The sequence below is a fragment of the Mytilus californianus genome, unplaced genomic scaffold (assembly GCF_021869535.1).
Source record: "Mytilus californianus isolate M0D057914Y unplaced genomic scaffold, xbMytCali1.0.p SCAF_4, whole genome shotgun sequence".
In the NCBI taxonomy this organism is placed as follows: Eukaryota; Metazoa; Mollusca; class Bivalvia; order Mytilida; family Mytilidae; genus Mytilus; species Mytilus californianus.
In genome coordinates this window covers 62,713,769-62,735,418 of record NW_026262690.1, presented here as the reverse complement: position 1 = coordinate 62,735,418, position 21,650 = coordinate 62,713,769, and the positions used below count along the sequence as shown (strand labels likewise).

The 21,650-nt window shown below is 32.2% G+C and overlaps 2 protein-coding genes across 7 annotated transcripts in view; both read right to left on the bottom strand.

Annotated features, from left to right (window-relative positions):
• Positions 1 to 21,650, bottom strand: part of LOC127698610 (mitochondrial import inner membrane translocase subunit TIM50-C-like) — a 323,025-nt gene that overhangs the window by 88,420 nt on the left and 212,955 nt on the right. The gene's annotated exons all lie outside the window — the stretch shown is intronic.
• Positions 1,173 to 6,429, bottom strand: LOC127698620 (putative glutathione-specific gamma-glutamylcyclotransferase 2). Its single transcript, XM_052202176.1, has 3 exons — positions 5,991 to 6,429; positions 5,563 to 5,598; positions 1,173 to 2,056 (listed from the first exon to the last, which is right to left on the bottom strand). Exons 1-3 carry the CDS (start codon positions 6,168 to 6,170, stop codon positions 1,616 to 1,618), a joined length of 657 nt encoding a protein of 218 aa, XP_052058136.1. The 5' UTR covers positions 6,171 to 6,429; the 3' UTR covers positions 1,173 to 1,615.

The following is a 21,650-nucleotide window of genomic DNA, read 5'->3' as shown; positions in this document are numbered from 1 at the left end:
CTAGTCATTTCAAGATGGAAACCGTCGGTCAATTATGAAAGCAGTGAAAAGTAAAATAACAAAAATACCGAACTCCAAGGAAAATTCAAAACGGAAAGTCCTTTATCAAATGGCAAAATCAAAAGCTCAAACACATCAAACGAATGGGAAACAACTGTCATGCTCCTGACTTGGTACAGGTATGTCCTTATGTAAAAAATGGAGGATTAAACCTGGTTTTATAGCTACCTAAACCTCTCACTTGTATGACAGTATGCAGTAACTTTGTGTTTGACAGATACAAATAGATTCAGGTTCCTAGGTCACAGTAAATAAGTACATAGTAAAATACTTCAAAATTTCCCCGACAACACAGTAAAAGTTTGTCATATTTCTGCACATTACGAGAGACAACTCTGACAATGTAATGGAAAAGAAGGGATATTCATGACAAAAAATTCTTACACGAACTATTAACTTTGTTAGATTTATTTGTAAAAAAAAATGAAAACAACACGTTATTAATTTCATGCGTCCGAAGCGCTTTTCTGAATTTACCTTCATCACAGTGTAATTCCATCCCCCTGCTGGCTATTTGAGGCATAAAACATGAAGAAATGAATTTGAAAGGTGTATGAACAAAATTTGATAGTATTACACTGTCCACACTACGGACACTCAGCTGTTAGGTTTGCTCCTCAATCTTGAGTGGTGCCTATAAAAAAGGTATTAACAAAAATACCGAACTCCAAAGCAAATGTAAATTGTGGGTAGTCAATGAAAACTGACAAAATCAAACGTTAGACTATATCAACAAACGGAACTAATGGAAAACAATTATTCCTGACTTGGTACAGGTATTTCCCGAAGAAAATGGTGGTTAAATTTTGGTTATATAGCTAGCTAAACCTCTCACTTGTATGACAGTTGGATGAGCAACTCAAAAAGATATAGTAGGTCAATGAGACAATAAATGGGATTCAGCAGCCAAAATTGTGTAAACATACATCACAGACATACAACACAACTGACTAAAAAAATCAAACAACTTACAAAGGCAAAGTTGACCTTAGATGGATTTGGCTATTTGTTAGGTAATTTTTGGTGATATAGCTCTTCAACTATTTTGGTTCTTGTACATCTACGAAATAACTGTGTTCTCGGGCCAGAGGCACAACTATTTAAATAAAACAAAATAGAAAATAAATGTATTACATAAAATTTTTATAAAAGGCAAGATTCATACCACGAAAATGCTTTTGATCAATAAACAAGTGACATATAAACGAATTACAAGTAAGTTGTAGAAACAATCAAATTCATGTAAAATTGAACAGTCAAATTGTTACAAATATTTTTTTTTCGAAAATGAAAAAAGATACAAATGCCCATATAAATAAGCTTCTCTGAAATAAATGATACAGAGAAGCGTTAACAACCATTGCACTTATTGTTTAGCATCGGCTTTCTACGTTAGCAACCATTGCATTTGATTTCAAGCTTCGGCTTCCTATGCCAGTAAATAGCTATTGCCCATAATGTCTAGCACCAACTTAATATGTTAACAACCATTGCACTCATTATCTAGCACCGGAATTTTAAATATTTGAACACAATTGGCAGATTCAACTCCCCGTTAAGTTCTGATTTCACCGATTAACCGATCATATGTCATAGGTATGACAGTGTCATTAACATGGTGGTTCACATTTCTACGCTGTGTCAGGTACAGTATGTATTTTTCCAAAGTGAACAAATGTAGGTCCTTTTCTTCTGGAATGTTTTTTCGTACGTATTCAGCAAGACGCGTCACATATTCAGTATTACTACCCGCCTCTCCGTTAGCTGACATTATTTCCGTGGCCATTGTAGCCATATTACATGGTCCTAAGTAATGTTCGTTCTCGGTGGTTGCTGTATACACAAGTACTTTTCGGATTTCTTGATTTCGAGCAAAGAAATTTTCAACTACGGTGTTGTAGCCTCCCAATTTACTTTCTCTTTTATTTAGATAACTCAATGCTTTCAGGATATGATTTCTGCCATCAATTTTATATGCGACTCCCCAAACATCATCCTAAATGATAAGAAATATATAAGTAAGTTATAACCAACATATAAGAATTCCGCAACGTAATAATTTGTTAAATGTGATTTAGCAAAGCAGAAATTTAACTAAAATTACAAACTTTTTATTCGTTCATAGGTAGACTCCTCAAAACTCATTTTTTATTTTTATAATCAAGACTCCTTTTGGCCCTTTGTAGCATATATAATGATATCCTGGGAATGTACTCCTTCTGGTAGCGAATACACCGTAATATCAATATCATTCAGGGTTGGGTAAATAATATTGATGTTTCATCGCTTTTATAATGTCAGTCGTTAATTGTTCCACAGTCTGCTCTTTAGACTTTTTTACGGGATGCATATTAACAAAGCGGCAGTGGATCATTTCGCTAAGATTTAAACATTTCGTATTGCTTAAATTTTTTGCATGATTTTTCGAAAGTTCAATAAATCAGTGAAGAAATTCTGCAAATTAGAAATTCTTACAAAAAAAGGACAAATGAAAACATATCACATTCAAAGACGAGATTTTCTTTGGAACGGATGCATTTTCAAGATCCAGATTTAGAAGTTTTTCGTCAAAAAATGTGTTTGGACAAATATACGGTTTGCAGTGCCTTTTTTCAGTTACAGAAGTTGCTTGTTTAACATCAAGTGGCAAATATTTCATACATGTTCAGACCGAGAAATAAAAATTACACCCAATAGCTTCTTCAAAGTGGGATGAACCGAATGACGACTGCCTCGAAAAAATGAGGTTATCAGTTTTGCCTTGCAACAGTCGACCTTTGGTCCCGATAGAGTCGTTGAAGGGGTCAAGGCCGTGTTCTTCCTTTACGTCCCCATTCAAACGTGGCTGTGTATTTATACATCCAACACAGCCAAACAGGCGATCCTCTTTAGCATGCACGAATACATGTTGACATGTATCTTGCTTATCCATAATAAGTTATAGATTCCAGTATTATATCATAAAGTATTTCCACAGTAACTTGTGTGTGTAACTGACCTAAAAATGATGCAACATATTGACTTATAGCTCACATAAATAACCTATTAATCAATACGAATGTAGGTAGACCATGTTTCTACTGGGGCGTGTTTTTTTGTTCTTCGGTAGTGAGCCAGAAGAGGTCCATTTCTATTTTTTTGAATTAGGAAGATCTTCTGGCTCTCTTCCACCTCTTCTTTTTAAATAGGTGGTTTAGACGGCAGAGGCACAAAACAAACATGGCGTCGTTTAGTCTAAATGACATTAATAAATTCATGAATGAAGATATATTAGAATGTGAGCTGTGTTATAAACGTTTTATGGTATGACAGCCTTAGTAGGACATCTCTGTAGGACGATAAGCTGGATGAATATAAGAACTACACGGACAATAACAGTTAAGGGACAACTATTTGAAATTCTAGGGAAGGGATTTTGATTCATTGGTGTTTTACGCTACTTTCAACACTCACGATTGGGATCCGAGTAGTATTCAATTTAAATCAATAGATGAGGAATTAATGAAGAAGGAAAGAGGGCATTATTATTCATTTTAATTTGTCGCTAATCATGCCTATTTTTTTTAGCTCTTACCAGGCAACCATATTCATATACGAAATCCTCCTGTCCCCCATCCCAACAAATAAATAAATATCAAATGGTTTTCTCTTATCAAACACAAGTTTAAATTGATCATGCTAATTTTTAACGCCCAGTGACAAATATTTCATGCATGTTCAGGAAAACACGAGATAAAAAGTCGGGTAAATTATATAAAAACGAAGAGATGTGATATGATTGCTAATGAGGCAACTATCCTAATATGAAGTGGATGTAAGCAATTATATGCAACCTAAAGGCCTTCATCAATGACAAAACCCGATACAGTACTGTAAAGCCGTTTATAAAAGGCCATTAAAAGTGTGAAACAATTCAAACGATAAAACTAACGGCCTAATTATACAAAACAAAACAATTTACAAAATATCAAATATGAGTTGAGACATGAACCAACGACAACCACTAAACTACAGGCTCCTGAATTGGGACAGGTTCATAAAGAATATGGCAGGGGTTTATATAAAAACGAAGATGTGCCAATGAGACAACTCTTCACAAGAGACCAAATGATACAGCCATATGTCACAATACGGCTTTCAACAATAAGCAAAGCCCATACCACATAGTGAGCTATAAAAAGCCCCGAAATCACAAATGTAAAACAATTCAATGGTAAAAACTTACGGCCTAACTAATGTACAAAATAAAGTGAACGAAAAACAAATAAGTAACACAGCAACAAACGGCAACCACTGACTTACAGGCTCCTGACTTAGGACAGGCACATACATACAGAATGTGGCGGGGTTAAACATGTTAGCGGGATCCCAACCATCCCCTACCTGGGACAGTGATGTAACACTGAGACTACTATAACTGTGTTATAGTAGTCTCAGTGTAACAGTACAACAACTTGTTTGTGAGCGCTCAATCCTCCCCGAAGCTGAAACAGTAGTGTAGCAGTACAATATAAGAACAACCTGCGCAAATCAGTTGCAATTAGATTAACTCAAAAGATCGGTACGAGACACATAAAAGAAACCGACCAACTAACATTAAGACAATAGACTCAAAGCATCGAACTAAGAGTATTTGCAATTACTAGAAGTTTGTTCAAAGCTAGTTGCAACTAGTACTGAAATAAATCTTGTTCTCCCAGACTTAAGTATCAATCAGTACACAACCAACTGATTTATTAAATAAAAGTCTAAGAAACGTCTGGTATACGTTGTAGACCCATTGATGGCCTTCGGCTGTTGTCTGCTCTTTGGTCGGGTTGTTGTCTCTTTGACACATTCCCCATTTGCATTCTTAATTTTATTACATATAGATCCATATACAATAAAAAAAAAATTGAAAAGTGGTAGTCCGAAGGTTTTGACCATCGAAAATTTGCATTAGAAATAATAGTTAGGACCAGAAGATTTTCTTCAAGGACAGCCAGAGAAAAACGATTTTTTCGAACTTTCTGATATCTTGTTAATCCAGTTCGGTTACTTTAAAAAAAAATGGAAAGACTAAGATTTCCTTTTTGATCAGTCATATTCCAGACAAACATTGACGAATTCTTGTGCAGTTTAAGATTATTCTTAAAAATCAAATAGTGGGGGTTAAGCCTGATTTGTTTAGCAAAATTGAGCTAAAGGAAAGCATGAAGAAAATTGTAACGAACAGAGAACACTTTTACAGTCCTGTCTACTGGACGTATCTTAATTTTCTAAAAAAAATCGTAAACTTAATTTATGTCATCCAACATAGCAAAAACCTGCTATATTCGGCGGTAAATTGCATTTTTATTTTATTGATCTTCCATAGAATATCTCCAGAAGAGGTCCAGATTCATTTTTTTGGACTCTTCACCAGAAGACATTCTGGAGATGTACCGAAGAGACCAATAAAACACGCCCCTGGTTTTGTTCTATAAATAGCAAAGCACATGTAATAAATGTTGCAATACATACCTTCTCCGACCTGATCAAAGTGGCAACCCGACCAGGCTGAAAAAAATAGATTTAAAAATGGTTAAATTGTGTCATTAACACAGGAGCTCGGTTTCGGGGTAGAGGATTTATATATCATTTCATAATTTTATTAATTATCTTCATTTTTTTGCGAAATAAGTTAAACGTATATCTGTTGAATGTACGATTTAGTACGCGTCTGACGCACATAATTATAAGCCTGGTATAATCTGAGACTACTCAGGTATAATTAATAATAATTAAAATAGCATTAGCAAGCCTTCATTAAATTCACAAAAAGCACATACCTTATTTAATAAATAATAGAATTATGATAAATGTTTTACATTTTACATGACATTTCAGAATTAAAAGCGGGTGTTAAAACTTGTTTTATGTTAGCGATTTGTTAAAATAAATAATTATACCTTATTAACGGTTCCTCTATGAGTTACATTTCCCTGCCAGAATCTTCTTTGATAACCATGAATATATCCTATTTCCTTTGATTTGTAAATAAAATTTGGTTTCCAAGTAAGAGATCCGTAACCAAATACCCATATACTGCTTTCCATGTCGATCAAAGATTCTAAAACCGTATTACTCATTTTCTATATTTTAAAGTTTAATAGAACTGAACAGTTCACGATAGCTTGAATATATATAGTCAGAGATATGTCTCTGATATAGTGGTACAAGTATCCGCCAGTCTAGTAATTATACGTACAATTTATCGATATTTTCATTGGTCGTACAGATACAGAGTTGCATCATTCAAATTTATTCTATAGTAATACTACTGCATGATAAATATACATGTTTGTACTGAAAACGTCATCTATTCATTACAATTGTGTTGTTGTTGTGGTATACACGTGGAAATTTTTATATTGACATTTGTTCTGACCTTCACCGCATTAGGTAAACAAACATACGTAATTCATTAATCGATTAATAGAAATAACCTATTTCAAACGGAAATGTTTTTACAGTTACCTATACGGCAAACTACAACGGAAACTTACTTTTATAATTCAGATAATATATTATAATAAGTACATGAAAATGATAAATAAATGATGACTAATAATCATGTGACCCTTGATTAATAAATACAGGTTATTTAAAGTAAAATACAATTTAGTTTCTAGAGATTATCTATTAGGGTGTGGTTGGGGTTTACAGAATAGAGAATATTTGGCCAAAAAAAAATATAGAGAATAATGGGGTGCTAAAATATAAAGAATAACTGCAAAAATTAAAGAATTGGGTAAAAATATACTGATTACAGAAAAGAATTAACAATGTCCAGAATACAGTTACCTAGTAATTACAGAATAGCCAATATTTTTAAAGATAAAGAATAATGAATGAAAAAATCAAAGAATACAGAAATGAAGGACCCCCGTCCATACCCTCATCTATGAGACGCTTTAGAAAGATTTGTGATCACCGCTATCGGATATGATATTCCTCATTTGAACCAGTATAATATTCTGAAGGATATTTATTGTTGATTAGCAGTCTTTCTGCGGTATATATATTATAAACAAAATTGACGACGAAAATAAACATATATTATACATGACGTTGCGCACGATGTTGGTACCAATTCCATTTTGCTATAGATTAGCATTAAAATAAAAACGTAGACGGGTCAGTTCGATAAAAATATAGTGATTTCTGTTTGAATTCATTCCATTTGACTTGAAATTAAAGAAAAAAAGGAACCGAAATTTAAAATACCAGGAATTATAACACTTAAGTATCCCATTTTTACGCAAAAACGTAATGTCCAACGTTTCATTTTGTGTGCAAAAGATCAGAGTTCCGTTTCTCTCCTACGGTATTTTTTCTCTGATCATCGTAAAACTTAACAATAATATTGCTATTGTTATAATTATTCGCGTGTTAAAGCAAAATCAATATCACTGAAACCGTAATCCGGAAAATGTTATTTTTGTAAACGGTCTGAAAAATGTCCAACTGTATGCAAAGTAAGTATATTTCGGGTTTGCGCATTTATACCGTGAAATTGAAAAAGCTGAGAGAAAAAATATTCACTATATTTTGAAAGTTTTTTTACTTTTCTCCTGGTTCATGATATTTTTTTGCCGGAAACCATGCGTATAGTTTCTATTGCAATGACTTCAAAAAGTATAGCCATCTTGTCCCAACGAAAAAAACGCTGTATTTTCTTTAAAATTGAGGTTTTAACCAGCTGTCTATCAAATAAGCATAGTTAGATCATAATAAATAAAACTTGGCGGTAAAGGTTTTTCTGTTTTTCTTCTTAAACAATATAGTGTTTAATATTTTTTCGTTAGGCAACAAGGTTTTTAGATCGTTTCAAAAAGTATAGCCGTTTTGTCCCAACGTTCGCAAAACGTAATTGATGTCATGCTCTGGTTTTTAATTTTATATCGTAATTATTTGTTTCCAGTTTAATTCGAATGAAAATAAAAATGCATGTATAAATTACAATACAACCAATGTATGAGAAAGGAATAGTTTAAGTTTAAATTCAAATGTGGACCAAATGAGATCGATATAAAAAAAATATCGGGATCTTAGGGTTTTTTTTTATAGCGTATTTGTTTTATATAAGGAACATTGTCTATCTGCAAGTTTTAAATCGTCAAAAGTAACATGTATATTTTTTTGTTAATAAAATAAAATAGAGAAAACCCATTGCTGGCAATTATAACAAACAAAGGATATGCCACAAAAATACGGAAATGAGAAAATTAAAACATGAGTCCCGAATGTTTAACTTCCTAAATATTTTGCGACAAAGAAATCATCGGGAAATGATAAAATATAGAAAGGAAACGGAAACGGGAAGAAATGCAACAAAAGGAATAAATATGCAAAAAATAGGAGAATATGAATTCAAAATCTAATTTATATTAAAAATAAATCTGTGTAAATTTGGACATTATTGTATCGGATTCATTAATGCGAACTGCTGCCGAAAGGAAAATTATCAATTATGGCCTGGAAAGACTGACAACTCCTGTAAATGAATTTCATTAAAAAAATATCTATACGACCACTTTGAGTTTTATTTGTAAATTTATGCATTTTTTTCAGACAAACCGAAATCGGTTACCAAATTCACAACAGTAAATTGACATCATCAATAATATGCTTGAACGCCTAAAACTTTCTTTGAAATCGTCGAAATCGCCTTATTTTGAGGAACGTCGTGAAACGCTAAGTAGTACCAACGTCACATGCACATTTAAAGTTTATTACAAAATATAACAAAAAGTAAATTTAAACAAATTTATTGAGGAAAAAACATACCAGTTTATTGAATTAAACTTTACTTGTGTTTTAAAAAATGAAGAGGTCACACTGTTTACTCACTGAAATATACTTTCTGGGTCTCTTTTTTAACCCAACAAATGCTAAATGGAAAAATTATAAAACTTTTATAATATTGTATACTAACAATAAAAACATTAAGGCCCAATCGTCGTTTTAGTAAGCGTTACTGGCCTCCCCATGTCGACCTGTTTCCGCGTCATACCATTTATTGGAACAGCAAGTGTTGACTGTCCCTCTCTAAATATAATTGTATAATATTGAATATGAATTAAATGTGATTATTTCTTTCGTCCGGTATCTAGACCAAAGGGGGCGTTCGTTTGTCTGTGTGAGATGATTAAATACGCAGCCACATCTGGTTAGAATGGGGACCTTAAATCTGTTGCCTGGTGTTGGGAGAGGTTCCAAATCCTTGCACGTTTAAGAACCCTTGTAAAAAGCCATTGGTGTTCGTTGGTGGTCAGTTCATTTAAACATATTTCATTTGTTACTACATGTAAAAAAAGCTTAAGGATCAGACACAAGTTATCGCAACTTAAGTCCTATCCCCAATATACAATACAATACAATACAATACAATACAAAGTGTGTTTATTCCAATTTAAAAGGTCTCGCAGGGGTCAATGACAAAGATACAATCATAATTCAGTTATACAAACAAATACAGTACACGAGCACAATGTATAATACCAGTGTGTCAATAACAAAAACAATATAAGATGATTTTAAAGCTAGGTTTAGTTCTCTGGATTAAGGATGTTTTTGGCAGTGCGATCAAAGGGAAAACAAACGTTATGGTAAATTGATTGCCGCTAGCTGGAGAAGACATGTATGCTAGTTTTTAATTTTAATTTAAAGTCTTTCTAAAGTTTATGATATGCTTTTAAAATTTTCTTGTAAAATTTATTCTGATCAAAGTAAAAGGAGACAGAGGTACTAAGGGATACACCTAAGTATTTTCAGTGTTGTACACATTCAAGTCATGTACTTTATAATTAAATTTATGACGTATATGTCTGCCCGCCTTTTTGGAGATTAACATTTTGGTGTTAATTGGATTTACGATCAGTCACAAGTCATAAAAAATATAATAAGTTAAAAATTATAAGTATAATTACATGCAACAACAACAATAGACAATTATAAATTTGAACAAAAGTTACAGAAAAAGTACACAATATCACAAATATATAACTGTCATACGTCACAATACATACTTATTCCCCGACATACATATACAATATATGTACATTGTCGTAAAATATAAAATTTATTTGTATGAGCTTTAGAAACAGGACGAAAAGCGAGGCTCGCTTAAGTTTACATGGATCGTATCTATCTTTACAGGCTCTTTACATCTATAATAAATAGAATGCAATATCCCTGTTTGTAATAAGAATCAAGCTCCCAAACCAATTCGTTGTAACTATGAAATAATTTAGTAAATGTCTTAAGTAATTTGTGGTAACGAAATCCCTGACTCAGTAATTAACCATTTTAAATAATTATATATAGATTACGTTCAATGAAATCTAAAATGTCAATACATGCATGAGTTTAGCGAACGAGTTAGGAGATGTACACACCGTAAGAAGGGACCAAATGAATAACTCCGTCCTAAAAATGAATATATCATAAGGAAGGAGAAATCGTCTCTTTTGTCGTATCTGTTATAGTATAAAGTTTCCCGTGGGAAATTGAAATATCCAAATCAAGCAAAGAACACTCTGTTTAAATTAGATTTATTCAAATAGATATAAGAAGATGTGGTATGAGTGCCAATGAAACAACTCTCCATCCAAGTCAAAATTTATAAAAGTAAACCATTATAGGTCAAAGTGCGGTCTTCAACACGGAGCCTTGGCTCACACCGAACAGCAAGCTATAAAGGGCCCCAAAAATTACTAGTGTAAAACCATTCAAATGGGAAAACCAACGGTCTAATCTATATAAAAAACGAGAAACGAGAAACACTTATGAACCACATCAACAAACGACAACTACTGAACATCAGATTCCTAACTTAGGACAGGTGCAAACAATTGCAGCGGGTTTAAACGTTTAAATGGTACCAAACCTTCACCCTTTTTCTGAAACAATAGTGTAACATCACAACATAGAAAGACACACTATAAAATGTCAACTGAAATGGCTTTACTCAATCAAAGCACATATTAACACCAGTAAACATACACTGAACAAATAAATTTGACCTATGATACAATGTAAATACAAAATAAATAAACTAAGGGAAGAATAATAAAAGTAACATGTTATACCGCTATGAAATGTTAAACAATTTAAGAAAAACAATATGCTCGAATAAAAATATCAGCCATTTGCAATTACTTTAAACACAGGTAAATGAAAATGATTTTGTTGTTAGGTATACGTATACAGTTCAAATAGAGAAAGGAAATATTTTTACAAAATAAATAAGTTTGATGTTCATAGTACGAAGTGAAAATTTATAGTAATACCAAACACTTATCAAAGCTGGTATATAGACCATGCAGCTATAACCCTGAATAACATTAAATAACAAAAAAAGCATTACAATTAGTATCAACAGGTCAAATAAACAAGAAAGTACGATTTGAGAGTACTCGCAGTTACTGACAGCTAGTTAAAAGCCAAAAACAATTAATAATAAAAAATCATGCATCAGAGACTAAAATCAACTAAAACACATCCCAGGGATTTAGTATTTTAATGTCATGGACAGTCAAAGAAGACATGACTTGTGCAATGCCAAAAATAAATGTATCGACAGGCAGTAGAATAGTTAGGAGTTTAACCTCTTTATAGATCAAAATGAACGTGGGTGTGTCTTTATACATCCCGTTTGAAAAGAATACAAATTTAGTTATGTTTTAATTTGCTGATGACAAAATCGATATTAGTGCCAATGTAAACTATATTCAAAGATCTTATTACAACATTGGTAAGATAACCTTTACTAATAAGTTTGTTTAAAGGTTCGATGAGTTTAAGTACAATATTACCGTAAAATTTAGGATGTGAAATACCGTTTAACTTTTTAATCAGTTTTCTACAGGTATAGCCAAATTTACTAATCAAATCTTTGTATCTATGAAAGAATTTAGTAACAGTTTTACGTAATTTATGGTAACGAAATCCCTGACTTAATAATTTACCAGTGATGCAATGATTACGTTCGTTAAAACCTATGACATCACTACACACACGGACATAACGAACGAGTTGGCAAGTCAGTTAGTAGTTCTTTTTTTTGTAATTGTTTAGTACACGGTTACGTTTATGTTAGGAAACTGTGTTTATAATTTAAAATATGCACAGTTTTTCAAATTTTCTATACAACACAGTGCTATTATAAATATAAGTGAAATGTGTTGTATAGAAAATTTGAAGGATTTTTTTTGAACAATTGCTTATCTGCAAGGTATTCCATCTACAGGCCGACACATACATCATGTAATGTGTTGCAAACATAGCTAAAGCCGACGAAAGGCATCTACTAATACAATCTGTATTTTAATATAGTTTAGGTGGCCGAATGGTTAAGGTGGTTGGACTCAGTACACGAGGAGTTCCCACGATGCCATAAAAGCATGGATTCAAATCCCGGTTTGCAGATCCCATGATATGGGCTAGATTTAAGACATAGTAATGTTATTTGTAGGGTTAATCCTGTTAAGACGTATATATACAGATAGTTACATTCTATATTGCTGAAGTCATTTGTTTCCACAAAATAAACACAATTCAAATGCCGATTATTAAAAATTTGAAAGACCTCAAAATATAGTTGGTTAAATGTTAGACTTGATAAAAAAAATATATATATAGGTACAGTTCAATTCTTGCTTCAACTTCTAGATTTGTGAATCCAGAAATTTCACGAAAAACGACTCGGTTTCCATAGCTTAGAGGAACACAAAGCTGCGTCAACCGTGTTCTAATGTACAGTTGCTTAGAAAAATTTTAAGTTAATAAATGATATAACAATAACATCAAGACAAGACATATACAGCGAAATTACTATGTTAAAACGGGTAGGCTCTTTATTGGAGATTCCGGACACTGTAATGTCACTTAATATTGGTTTTCTAAATTGAAAATAAAAAGTTGAAGATAAGATTTAAAACAGGTCACTAGTTTGCGTACTTTGTTTACCCAAATGCTCGAAAGGTATTTCGAAATAACAATTACCAAATATTTAATACTTATTTGTTTAACTGAATTCTTTGACATATACTTGCAAACACTTATTATTGGCCATGAAAACTTGCAACACTAATATTTTAAAGATGGCTATCTTTTCTGCATATTGATAAAAAAAAAATGGAAAAAATAAATACACACTGAATCTAAATCTCTTTCAACAATTTCTAGATTGGACCCTTCACATTCAGGATTCTACTTCGTCAAGAAATTTTCTTCCCATTACACAAACAATTTTTCAATCGTAAAAATGGAAGCCATGGATTATGAAACTGTGAATTTTTAATGCCATTATATCAACATAACAGCCTAGTTATGTAAAAAAATAATGGAATCAGAAGCGAGATAATGTATCAAAATGTTTTTGCTTTATACGTTTTCAAGACAAAACAGTACTGAACGTAACAAGGTGTACCTAACTTTCTCTATCTGAAGAGAATTGCTTTTTTTTTTTTTTCCTCAAAAACTGTTGCCGGGGCAGAGATGCAAATGAATGCTTGGAATAATCGTTTATCCTTCCGTGAATTTTTGTAGGTGGAATTTATGCTTATGCATATTAAAAGGTCCAGATGGATTTTCATCGACAATAATGGACTGTTTTGTGAAAATTTGTCTTTAATTTAAAAATTTACAAATATCTCTAAGCTCCATACTATGATTTACTATTTATAAGAACGTTTTCTAAGATGTTTCAGAAATAAATAACTCCTCTGTGGAGAAAGTGCCTAACATTGCACGAGGAGTAATATTTGGAAGGAAGACATTTTTTTTTCACCAGTTACCACAGTGTCAACATGGTATGGAAATATTTTTGAATTTGAATCTGCATACTCTGGTAAATGTTCGAAAAAAGAGTAGTCCTGACCTGCATTTCGCGTATCATTGACTATGCTTTTGGTTTTTATCTTGGTTTGAATTCTGAACAAAGTAAGACTAAATGCGGCGTTTACAAGATGTGAATATAGTGACAAGGAAGTCAACAAACTCTTATAGCATAAACTCAACAATTTGGCTTACTTTCAGGTTACAACCATTAGCTAAAGTTGTGCGAATTTGATAAGAATTTATGATACATTGGTTTAGTTATTTGTCCTCTTTTAAATGCTGGGTTCAAAGTAATAAGCAAGGTACTATTAGATTTCTATTTCAAATTCTACCAGACGTCAATATAACCAACCTGATCATTCCGTGTTTTGTTTTTTTAAATATCTCGATAGCGAAATTTATTAAGTGTTGTTTTCATCTACAATGATGTTGATAATAATAACGACTCCCTATGGTATATACATTGGTGCCAGTTTCTCCGTCTTATAGGGGACTTCTTCGCAGTTTAACAGAGTGGGATGTATAGATACACAGCCACGTCTGTTTAGTTGTATGTAATGTCCATTTTGGAATGTCAACTTTGGCTATGTGGGACGTAAAATACGCAGCCAAGACGAGTTGGAATGAGGACATAAATCCGATGACTGTTGAAAGGAAACCCCACACTCTCTACTCCCACAACTCTTTGAGGAGTTTGAGATGTCTTATCCCTAGGCAAAATTTCTGCCAGGCTGTTCGGGTGGCAGCCCAAATTTCCTGTAGTGCTGCACTTCGTCGTGGGTGGCACACTTTGCTGAGCCTACCTTTAAGATTTGTTTTTAATTTGTAGTACTGCATGTTAATCAAACTCCTATTTTTAATTTTTATTATAAACTTGTTCTGTAAGTTAAAAACCATTAAATTGCTGAGGTTGTCGCTCTTTGGATGTATTATAAATCATATAATATAGGCGAAACCAATAATTTTGATTTTCTCCTTCGCTTCACTCATATGAGCATAAAACTTGTATACATTCTGCTAAATATAAAAAAAAAAACTAAAAGAAACGAGGGATTGAGATCCACACCGACCAGCCCCATTCTTATTGTTACAGTATCAATATTTCAAAAAAATAAAGATTCTAAAGTCAGTCTTTGTCTGGTGAGTGGCTTCAAAATATAATACGATTGATAACATGCCCACAAAAGAAAACAAAAAATGATAACGACAAAGAAATATCGATAGAATTTATAATACATAGTTCGTATAAGATATATAGCACTTTATTTCAGCCCTTATTTCATAATTTTAACGGCTAGCCTTAATAATCAGAAACCACTGATAATAGTTGTTTTTTAAATCTTTTTTTTTCTTTGGTTCAGTTTGTTTTTGAAATCTTATCAACACAATATAACTGGATGATGATTTGAGATTATAGTTTTTTTAATTTTTATTCGCTTGTTTAAATCAATAGTTAAAAGTAATTATTATAGATCAAACAGATTTTAAAGATTTTTATGTTTCTACATTTAAACAATCGGCAAGAAAAAAAAGAAAAAAAAGAAAAATGTTTTATTCTTCCTATTGGCAGATACGCAATGTTTATATTCGCATATTGTCACTTTGAGAACAATTTAATGTTACCCGAAGCGGAAAATTGCCAACAACTGGTATGTTTTTTTTCCGCACTGAATTTAAAAATATGTTATAGTAACAGGTTGAAGAAAAAAACGGACAAAAATAACATGACAATAAAGCAACAGATTTTATCAATTAATAAATGACTTGAAAATTTAAAACTAAAAATAATCATATTATAGAGTTTTTTTCTCACAGTAGAGAAGGGAGTAACAGCTGTGTTTACAACCTGACCTCGGAGCTTCTCGACCTATAACCCTGTGAGATATGACGGATACCTTTGTAAGTGGTAACAAATGAAAATATCGACAGGTGGTAGAAAATTACCGTTTTGTTCTGTACTTGTTGTATGACAATTCTATCGCTATTCACAACACTGGTATCCCCAGGTATTTTATAGCACTTCATCAACACATATCAAACTGTACGCAAGGCCTCCGATTTTAATTTTGTTCCCACTAATTTGTCATGTAAATTATTTGATACTCTTATAAGACCTATTTTGACATACAACTCTGAAATTTGGTTTATGGATAATTTTCAGTCAGCTTTTAGGGCATCTAATAGAGCTGCTGTAAATAATACTTTTTGTGATACTCTTGCATTAGCAGAAAAATATCCTTTTGAGAAGGTTCATTCTAAATTTTGAAAAGCAGTATTAGGACTGAAAAAGACAGCCACTAACATAGGTGCTAGATCAGAATTAGGTAGATTTTCTTTGGACTCTTATATAAAAACTCAAACACTCATGTATTTTTATAGAATAAATTGTAATGATATTAATCCCCTGGTTAAAGAATCTCTACAAACAAACATAAATTTACATTCCGCAGGAATTTATTCTTGGTACTCATTTGCAGATAAAATTTTTAAAGATATGAAAATAAACCCAGAAAATTACTCTAATATTAATGTACCTTTTAAATAATCAAAAAACGTGTTAAAATGTAATACTAAAAAGTGTGTTTCAGAGGAATATGAAAAAACTACTTTAAATAAACTTTCAAAATTGGATTTCTCATCCAAACTTTGTCTCTATGGGAAATTAAAAACTAATTGTCAGTCTGAGGAATATTTAAATTGCAAAATTTTTATACATAGGCAGTTTCTCTCAAAATTTAGACTCAGTAATCATTCCCTAGGCATTGAATTGGGAAGGTACAGAAACATTCCAAGAGCACAAAGATTATGTAAAAAATGTGGAGTCCTAGATGACGAATTTCATTTCTTTTTGTATTGTAACATTAACATATCATTGCGTTCCAATTTTTTTGCTTATCTAAAAGACTATGTATCATTATTTCAACATCTTGATGCATTTAATAAACTAAAACACATTCTAAACCCCATCCCTGAACTTGTTTATCATATTGGTGTCTTTCTTAAGCAGTCTTTAGAACTGAGGGGGTCAGACCCATGTCAGACCAGCTTATGATTGTGTTTTTTACATAAATTTAAAATTGAACTCTTAAATATGTTCTATTATATTGTATTGTATTACATTGTATTGCATTGTATTTAAAATGTATAATTGTTTGTATTGCTTGACCCTTATGGGTGTTATTTTGCAATAAAGATTTATAAAATCATGAAAACGAAAAGATAATAATTACACTAAATAAAATAAAAAAAAATCATTTTGTTATAATAGTTTAATGGTAAGGTGATTCCAAAGAGGCAATCAAAATTGTAAGTCGGAAAGGACAGGCAGCACGATAGCTAAAAGGAAAAAGGACAAAAAGACAGTTCGTTCTTATGTTGTGCTGATACACACACCACGGTCACAGGATATAGGGGAGGGTTGAGCACTCATAAACATGTTACCCTGCCACATTTTTATGTACATAAGTGTATGTCTCAAGTCAGAGTTTGTAATTCAGTGGTTGTCATTGCATGGTTGCTGTCGGTTATCTTTGCTTTTTCGTTTATTTTTTAAACATCAATCAGGCCGTTGGTTGTTTCACATTTTGTCATGTCGGTGCTATTATAGCTGACTATACGATATAGGTTTTGCTCATTGTTGAGGGCCGTATGACTACCTGAAGTTGCTTACATCAAAATCATTTGGACTCATTGTCTCATTGACAATCATAACACATTTTATTATATTTCTAATAGCCCACAAAACATCAAACTGAGAAAAACAAAACGCAGTTTGGTATGACAAGGTTAAACCTTAGCAAATGATTTTATTTTTTCGAGCAGTCGGGCACAAACTGTGCAACGAGAGGAAACAATAAAAAAGTATAAAAAGCATGTTTGTAGTTGCCACACTTGATAAAAAAAATGAAAAATGTCAAATAAAGAGCAATATATTAATTTTTGTAATTTATACTTAAAGCAATAGTGCAATTGTATACGATGCTATGTAAGGCGTTCTTTGCTTCTTAGATAAGGATGATTAATAAGTGAACAACTAAATAAGATTTGTTTTACTATTTAGAAGAAAAAGATATAGCATTTAATCCTCTAGCGATGATGTACATTTAAGAAGTAGATTGCTAGGTAACACACCCGCAGAAAGTAGCAAGGGTACACGATACCGAATTCTCTTCAGCATGGTATGTGTAGTAATTCTATGAAACGGGATACTTAAATGTGTGTCCACACTACCTTATCGTATGTTTATTAAATTTACAATTACAGATGACATACTGAGCTGCATCTATTTCTAGGGATGACAGATGGTGTATTCAGGTACATAAATTACAATACCTTTACTGGACTTTCAAATACAATCAATCAAGTAATATGTGTACAGAGGGTCTTAGTATGGTGACCGTTTTTATTGTATGATAATATTTGTATGAAAGAACGCAATGATAATAATAGTAGAATTCATAATAAAAATGATAATGATGATGATGATAATAATTCAAAACTGATATGGTGATACTGCAACAAGGAGGCAGCCGAAAATGATAAATGTAATGCAACTTTGTTTTGTAATGCGTTTACAGTAATGCATAGCTCAAATAACAAAATTAATACCGAGAGTTATAACTAGGACAAGTAAATGTTACTTTTATTTGTCCAAATTTATTTCTTCTTCCGTCATTAGAAAATAAATCTGCATAATGGCATAAACATCCATGTTTGATCATGTTATATAATAGTTGCTGACAATGCCACCAGATGTCGCGATAATTTTGTCCTCAATCATTCAGGATTTGTTTACTTTCCTCTGCTTTATCAAAGACTTTAATCCAAAGTATAAACAAAAGTCCGTTTATTTATACCATAAATCCATTATTTTTCTATCGTGGATTGGAACAAAGTCAATAAAAATTGGATAAAATTTGAGAGCAATTTGTCCCCGACAAAAGCGGTATTCCCAGAAGTCTAAGTTTATGACCTTTATTTGATTGTAGACAGGTAAGCAATGTATCATGTGTTGCTTACGGTGGAATTATATTTGCGGAACATACATATATGTCGAAAACGTCATCACAAAACAAAACCACTTTATAAACCAGGACAAGTTAAAATTATTAAACTGATTGATAGATGTTTGCTTAACGTCCAGTGACAAACATTAAATGCATGTTCAGGACTATTAAATTTGTACATATGAGTTAGATGTATTTATTTCTCATATAAATATATTATATACTATAAAACAAGGGCTTTTTTACAGTCTAGTTGTATTGTAATTGTGTATTTAAATTCTATGTATCTATGCTAATCAAATCAATGTTCTTTTTCCTTATACATGTATTCTCTATATGCCCCTTGTGGACCCTTAATTGGTAATAAAATATATCTGTACAGCGGGATATTAGTAAATGTTGTCAGAATGTTGTCAGTATTGTACACAATACCATTACAGATTCGATTTCAGTGCTAAAAGGGTGGGTATACAGCATAAATCGAATGCGTATACAATATCAGACAACGACCAAACCCTGCAAGCAGTGAAACTTTTAGTGTGAATAGAAGAGGACAGGCTTTGCAAAACATATCTCATATTGCTATATGGTAACAAATAATTTAAAAAGTAATTATTCCGTGCTAACAAAGAGTCAAGTGCATATATATTGCTATCAATGATGTCTCAAATGTGATTAGCCTAATCTCTCAATGGCCACATTTCCATATAAATCAAGCCTACATTGGTCATCTGACGAATCAATGCCACGCAACTTACGCCATCTGAATGACCAGGCGGTCATCGTTACAAGTAGGGGTATTCATCCACACGAACTTCATCAAAGAACTGTCGTCTGTGACAATAGTATCTGTAACACAAAGGTTAATTGTAAAATTACAATTTTCTGCTGACTAGTTCTAATAATAAAAATGAAGATGATTTCTTGATAAAATCAACATCTGGTCATGTATTTCTGTGAAATGAAGTACGAGTGTTGTTTAACTTCCCAAAAAGTCTTTGTTTGGCTTGTTTAGAAACATGAAATATTACGACAGTACAAATACATCAAATCTATAAATTCCACTCGTCACAAGAAATGACCACAACAATCCCGCCAAAAGTTTGACCGAACGGAACTTAGGAGATAGTATATACAAAAAAAAAAAAAATAGATGGCATAAAAGTTTTCAGCTACAATTTTTCTATCGGCACTAATTTAACTTTATGAAAAGAAAGACGAGATAGCTTTTAAAGAACAAGAAGAGAAAAGGTCCTATCTATATTTAACAGGGTAACAGATTATAGAAAATACGTCTATGTATGATAAGAAAAAGATATTAAGATTAAATATGAAATATTTAGATGTACGTTCATATTACACGAAAAGAGATATGGCTTTATGACCAAACTATATATATACGACATTGTATCTCAAAAGCACTGCGATAAGCAACACAGATCATGGGAATTGTGTATTTAAAGCACTGTGCACAATTTTTAAAAATCTTCGTTATTGTTTTGAAAATAATAGACTTATGGTGCAGTAATAATTTGTTTCAATGCCAATTTTTTTTCATAAAGCAGTATATAAAATTGCGTGTAAAAATTATTTTTATAGTCTAATTTGTAATAAGATGCGTCGTATAGCACAACATTATTATATCAAACCATTGAAAATGGCCTTCTGCTAAAAGCTTAATTTTAAAATTTAAGATAAAAGCACTAATTAACTTTATGTCAATAAAGTTAATCTGATTGTAGTGAAGGTATCGGGTATCCATTATGACATTGGGGTCAGAAGGGTATGGAAGTATTAATACCCGTGTTTCAAACATCAACTACAAGTACCCTGTCATTTATAACCAGCGACGAATGGAAGCAACAGGGTGCATTGTAGGGACTAGTATTGATATCCAGATTTGAAGAACCGTTGTACACCTGAGAAAAGGATCACCTGCCCTGTCTGCCTGTTGCTGGCGACAATGATCACGTGGTTAGGCTACCTGTTGTAAATCTTTTGTGATGGATATGATAACTTGACCACACAACTGACCCTTGAGATACTTGAAAAGATCATAAAAAAGAAAAAATCAAAGAAAAAGAGGGAGACACGCTTAAGGTCGTGTGGCGTTCGTACGAAATTGACCAATCAAAATAATAGTGATATAATTGATTCTCAGCATAATAGATCTTTTATTTTCAATTGAGAATTACACACCCCTTAATTATATTGAAACGTAAAAACTTAACAACTTATTATATCACAATGAAAACATCATTATTTCTTTAATTTGTTTTAACATCAAATACGGGGGTAACAGTGAGATACAAACTAGTTTGCACTATAAATAATTAACTTTCTTACAGAAAACCAAGACCCAGAAAACTAAACAAGAACGTAGAAAACCTTCCGGATGAGAGCTTTCAAGGACTGTCATAAAATAGCTATTACCCATAAATTGTTTTCAATTTACTTCTCCGATCACAGAAAATCGCTGTGGGAAAAAAATATAAGGGTTTATTATGATTATGAAATTATGTTATCAAATTATATGGCTACAAACAATCTTATCGATAGAAAAAGGCTGCGCTCGATAGAGAATCATATTTAAACGAGATTATAAAAATCACAGCAACGGAAGTGGCCGGCCCTTCGTAATAAATTTTTGGCGACGAGTCACAATATCTGTTTAAACTATTTCCAACTCATCACATGGGTTTGGTTACATGAATCTTG

What these genes read in the sequence shown, in the direction of transcription:
- LOC127698620 (XM_052202176.1), bottom strand. Translation starts at nt 6,170, where the DNA reads ATGAGTAATACGGTTTTAGAATCTTTGATCGACATGGAAAGCAGTATA. An exon ending in ATAGAGGAACCGTTAATAAG is followed by an intron (nt 5,599 to 5,990) that starts GTATAATTATTT and finishes TATTTTTTTCAG; the next exon opens with CCTGGTCGGGTTGCCACTTT. An exon ending in CTTTGATCAGGTCGGAGAAG is followed by an intron (nt 2,057 to 5,562) that starts GTATGTATTGCA and finishes CTTATCATTTAG; the next exon opens with GATGATGTTTGGGGAGTCGC.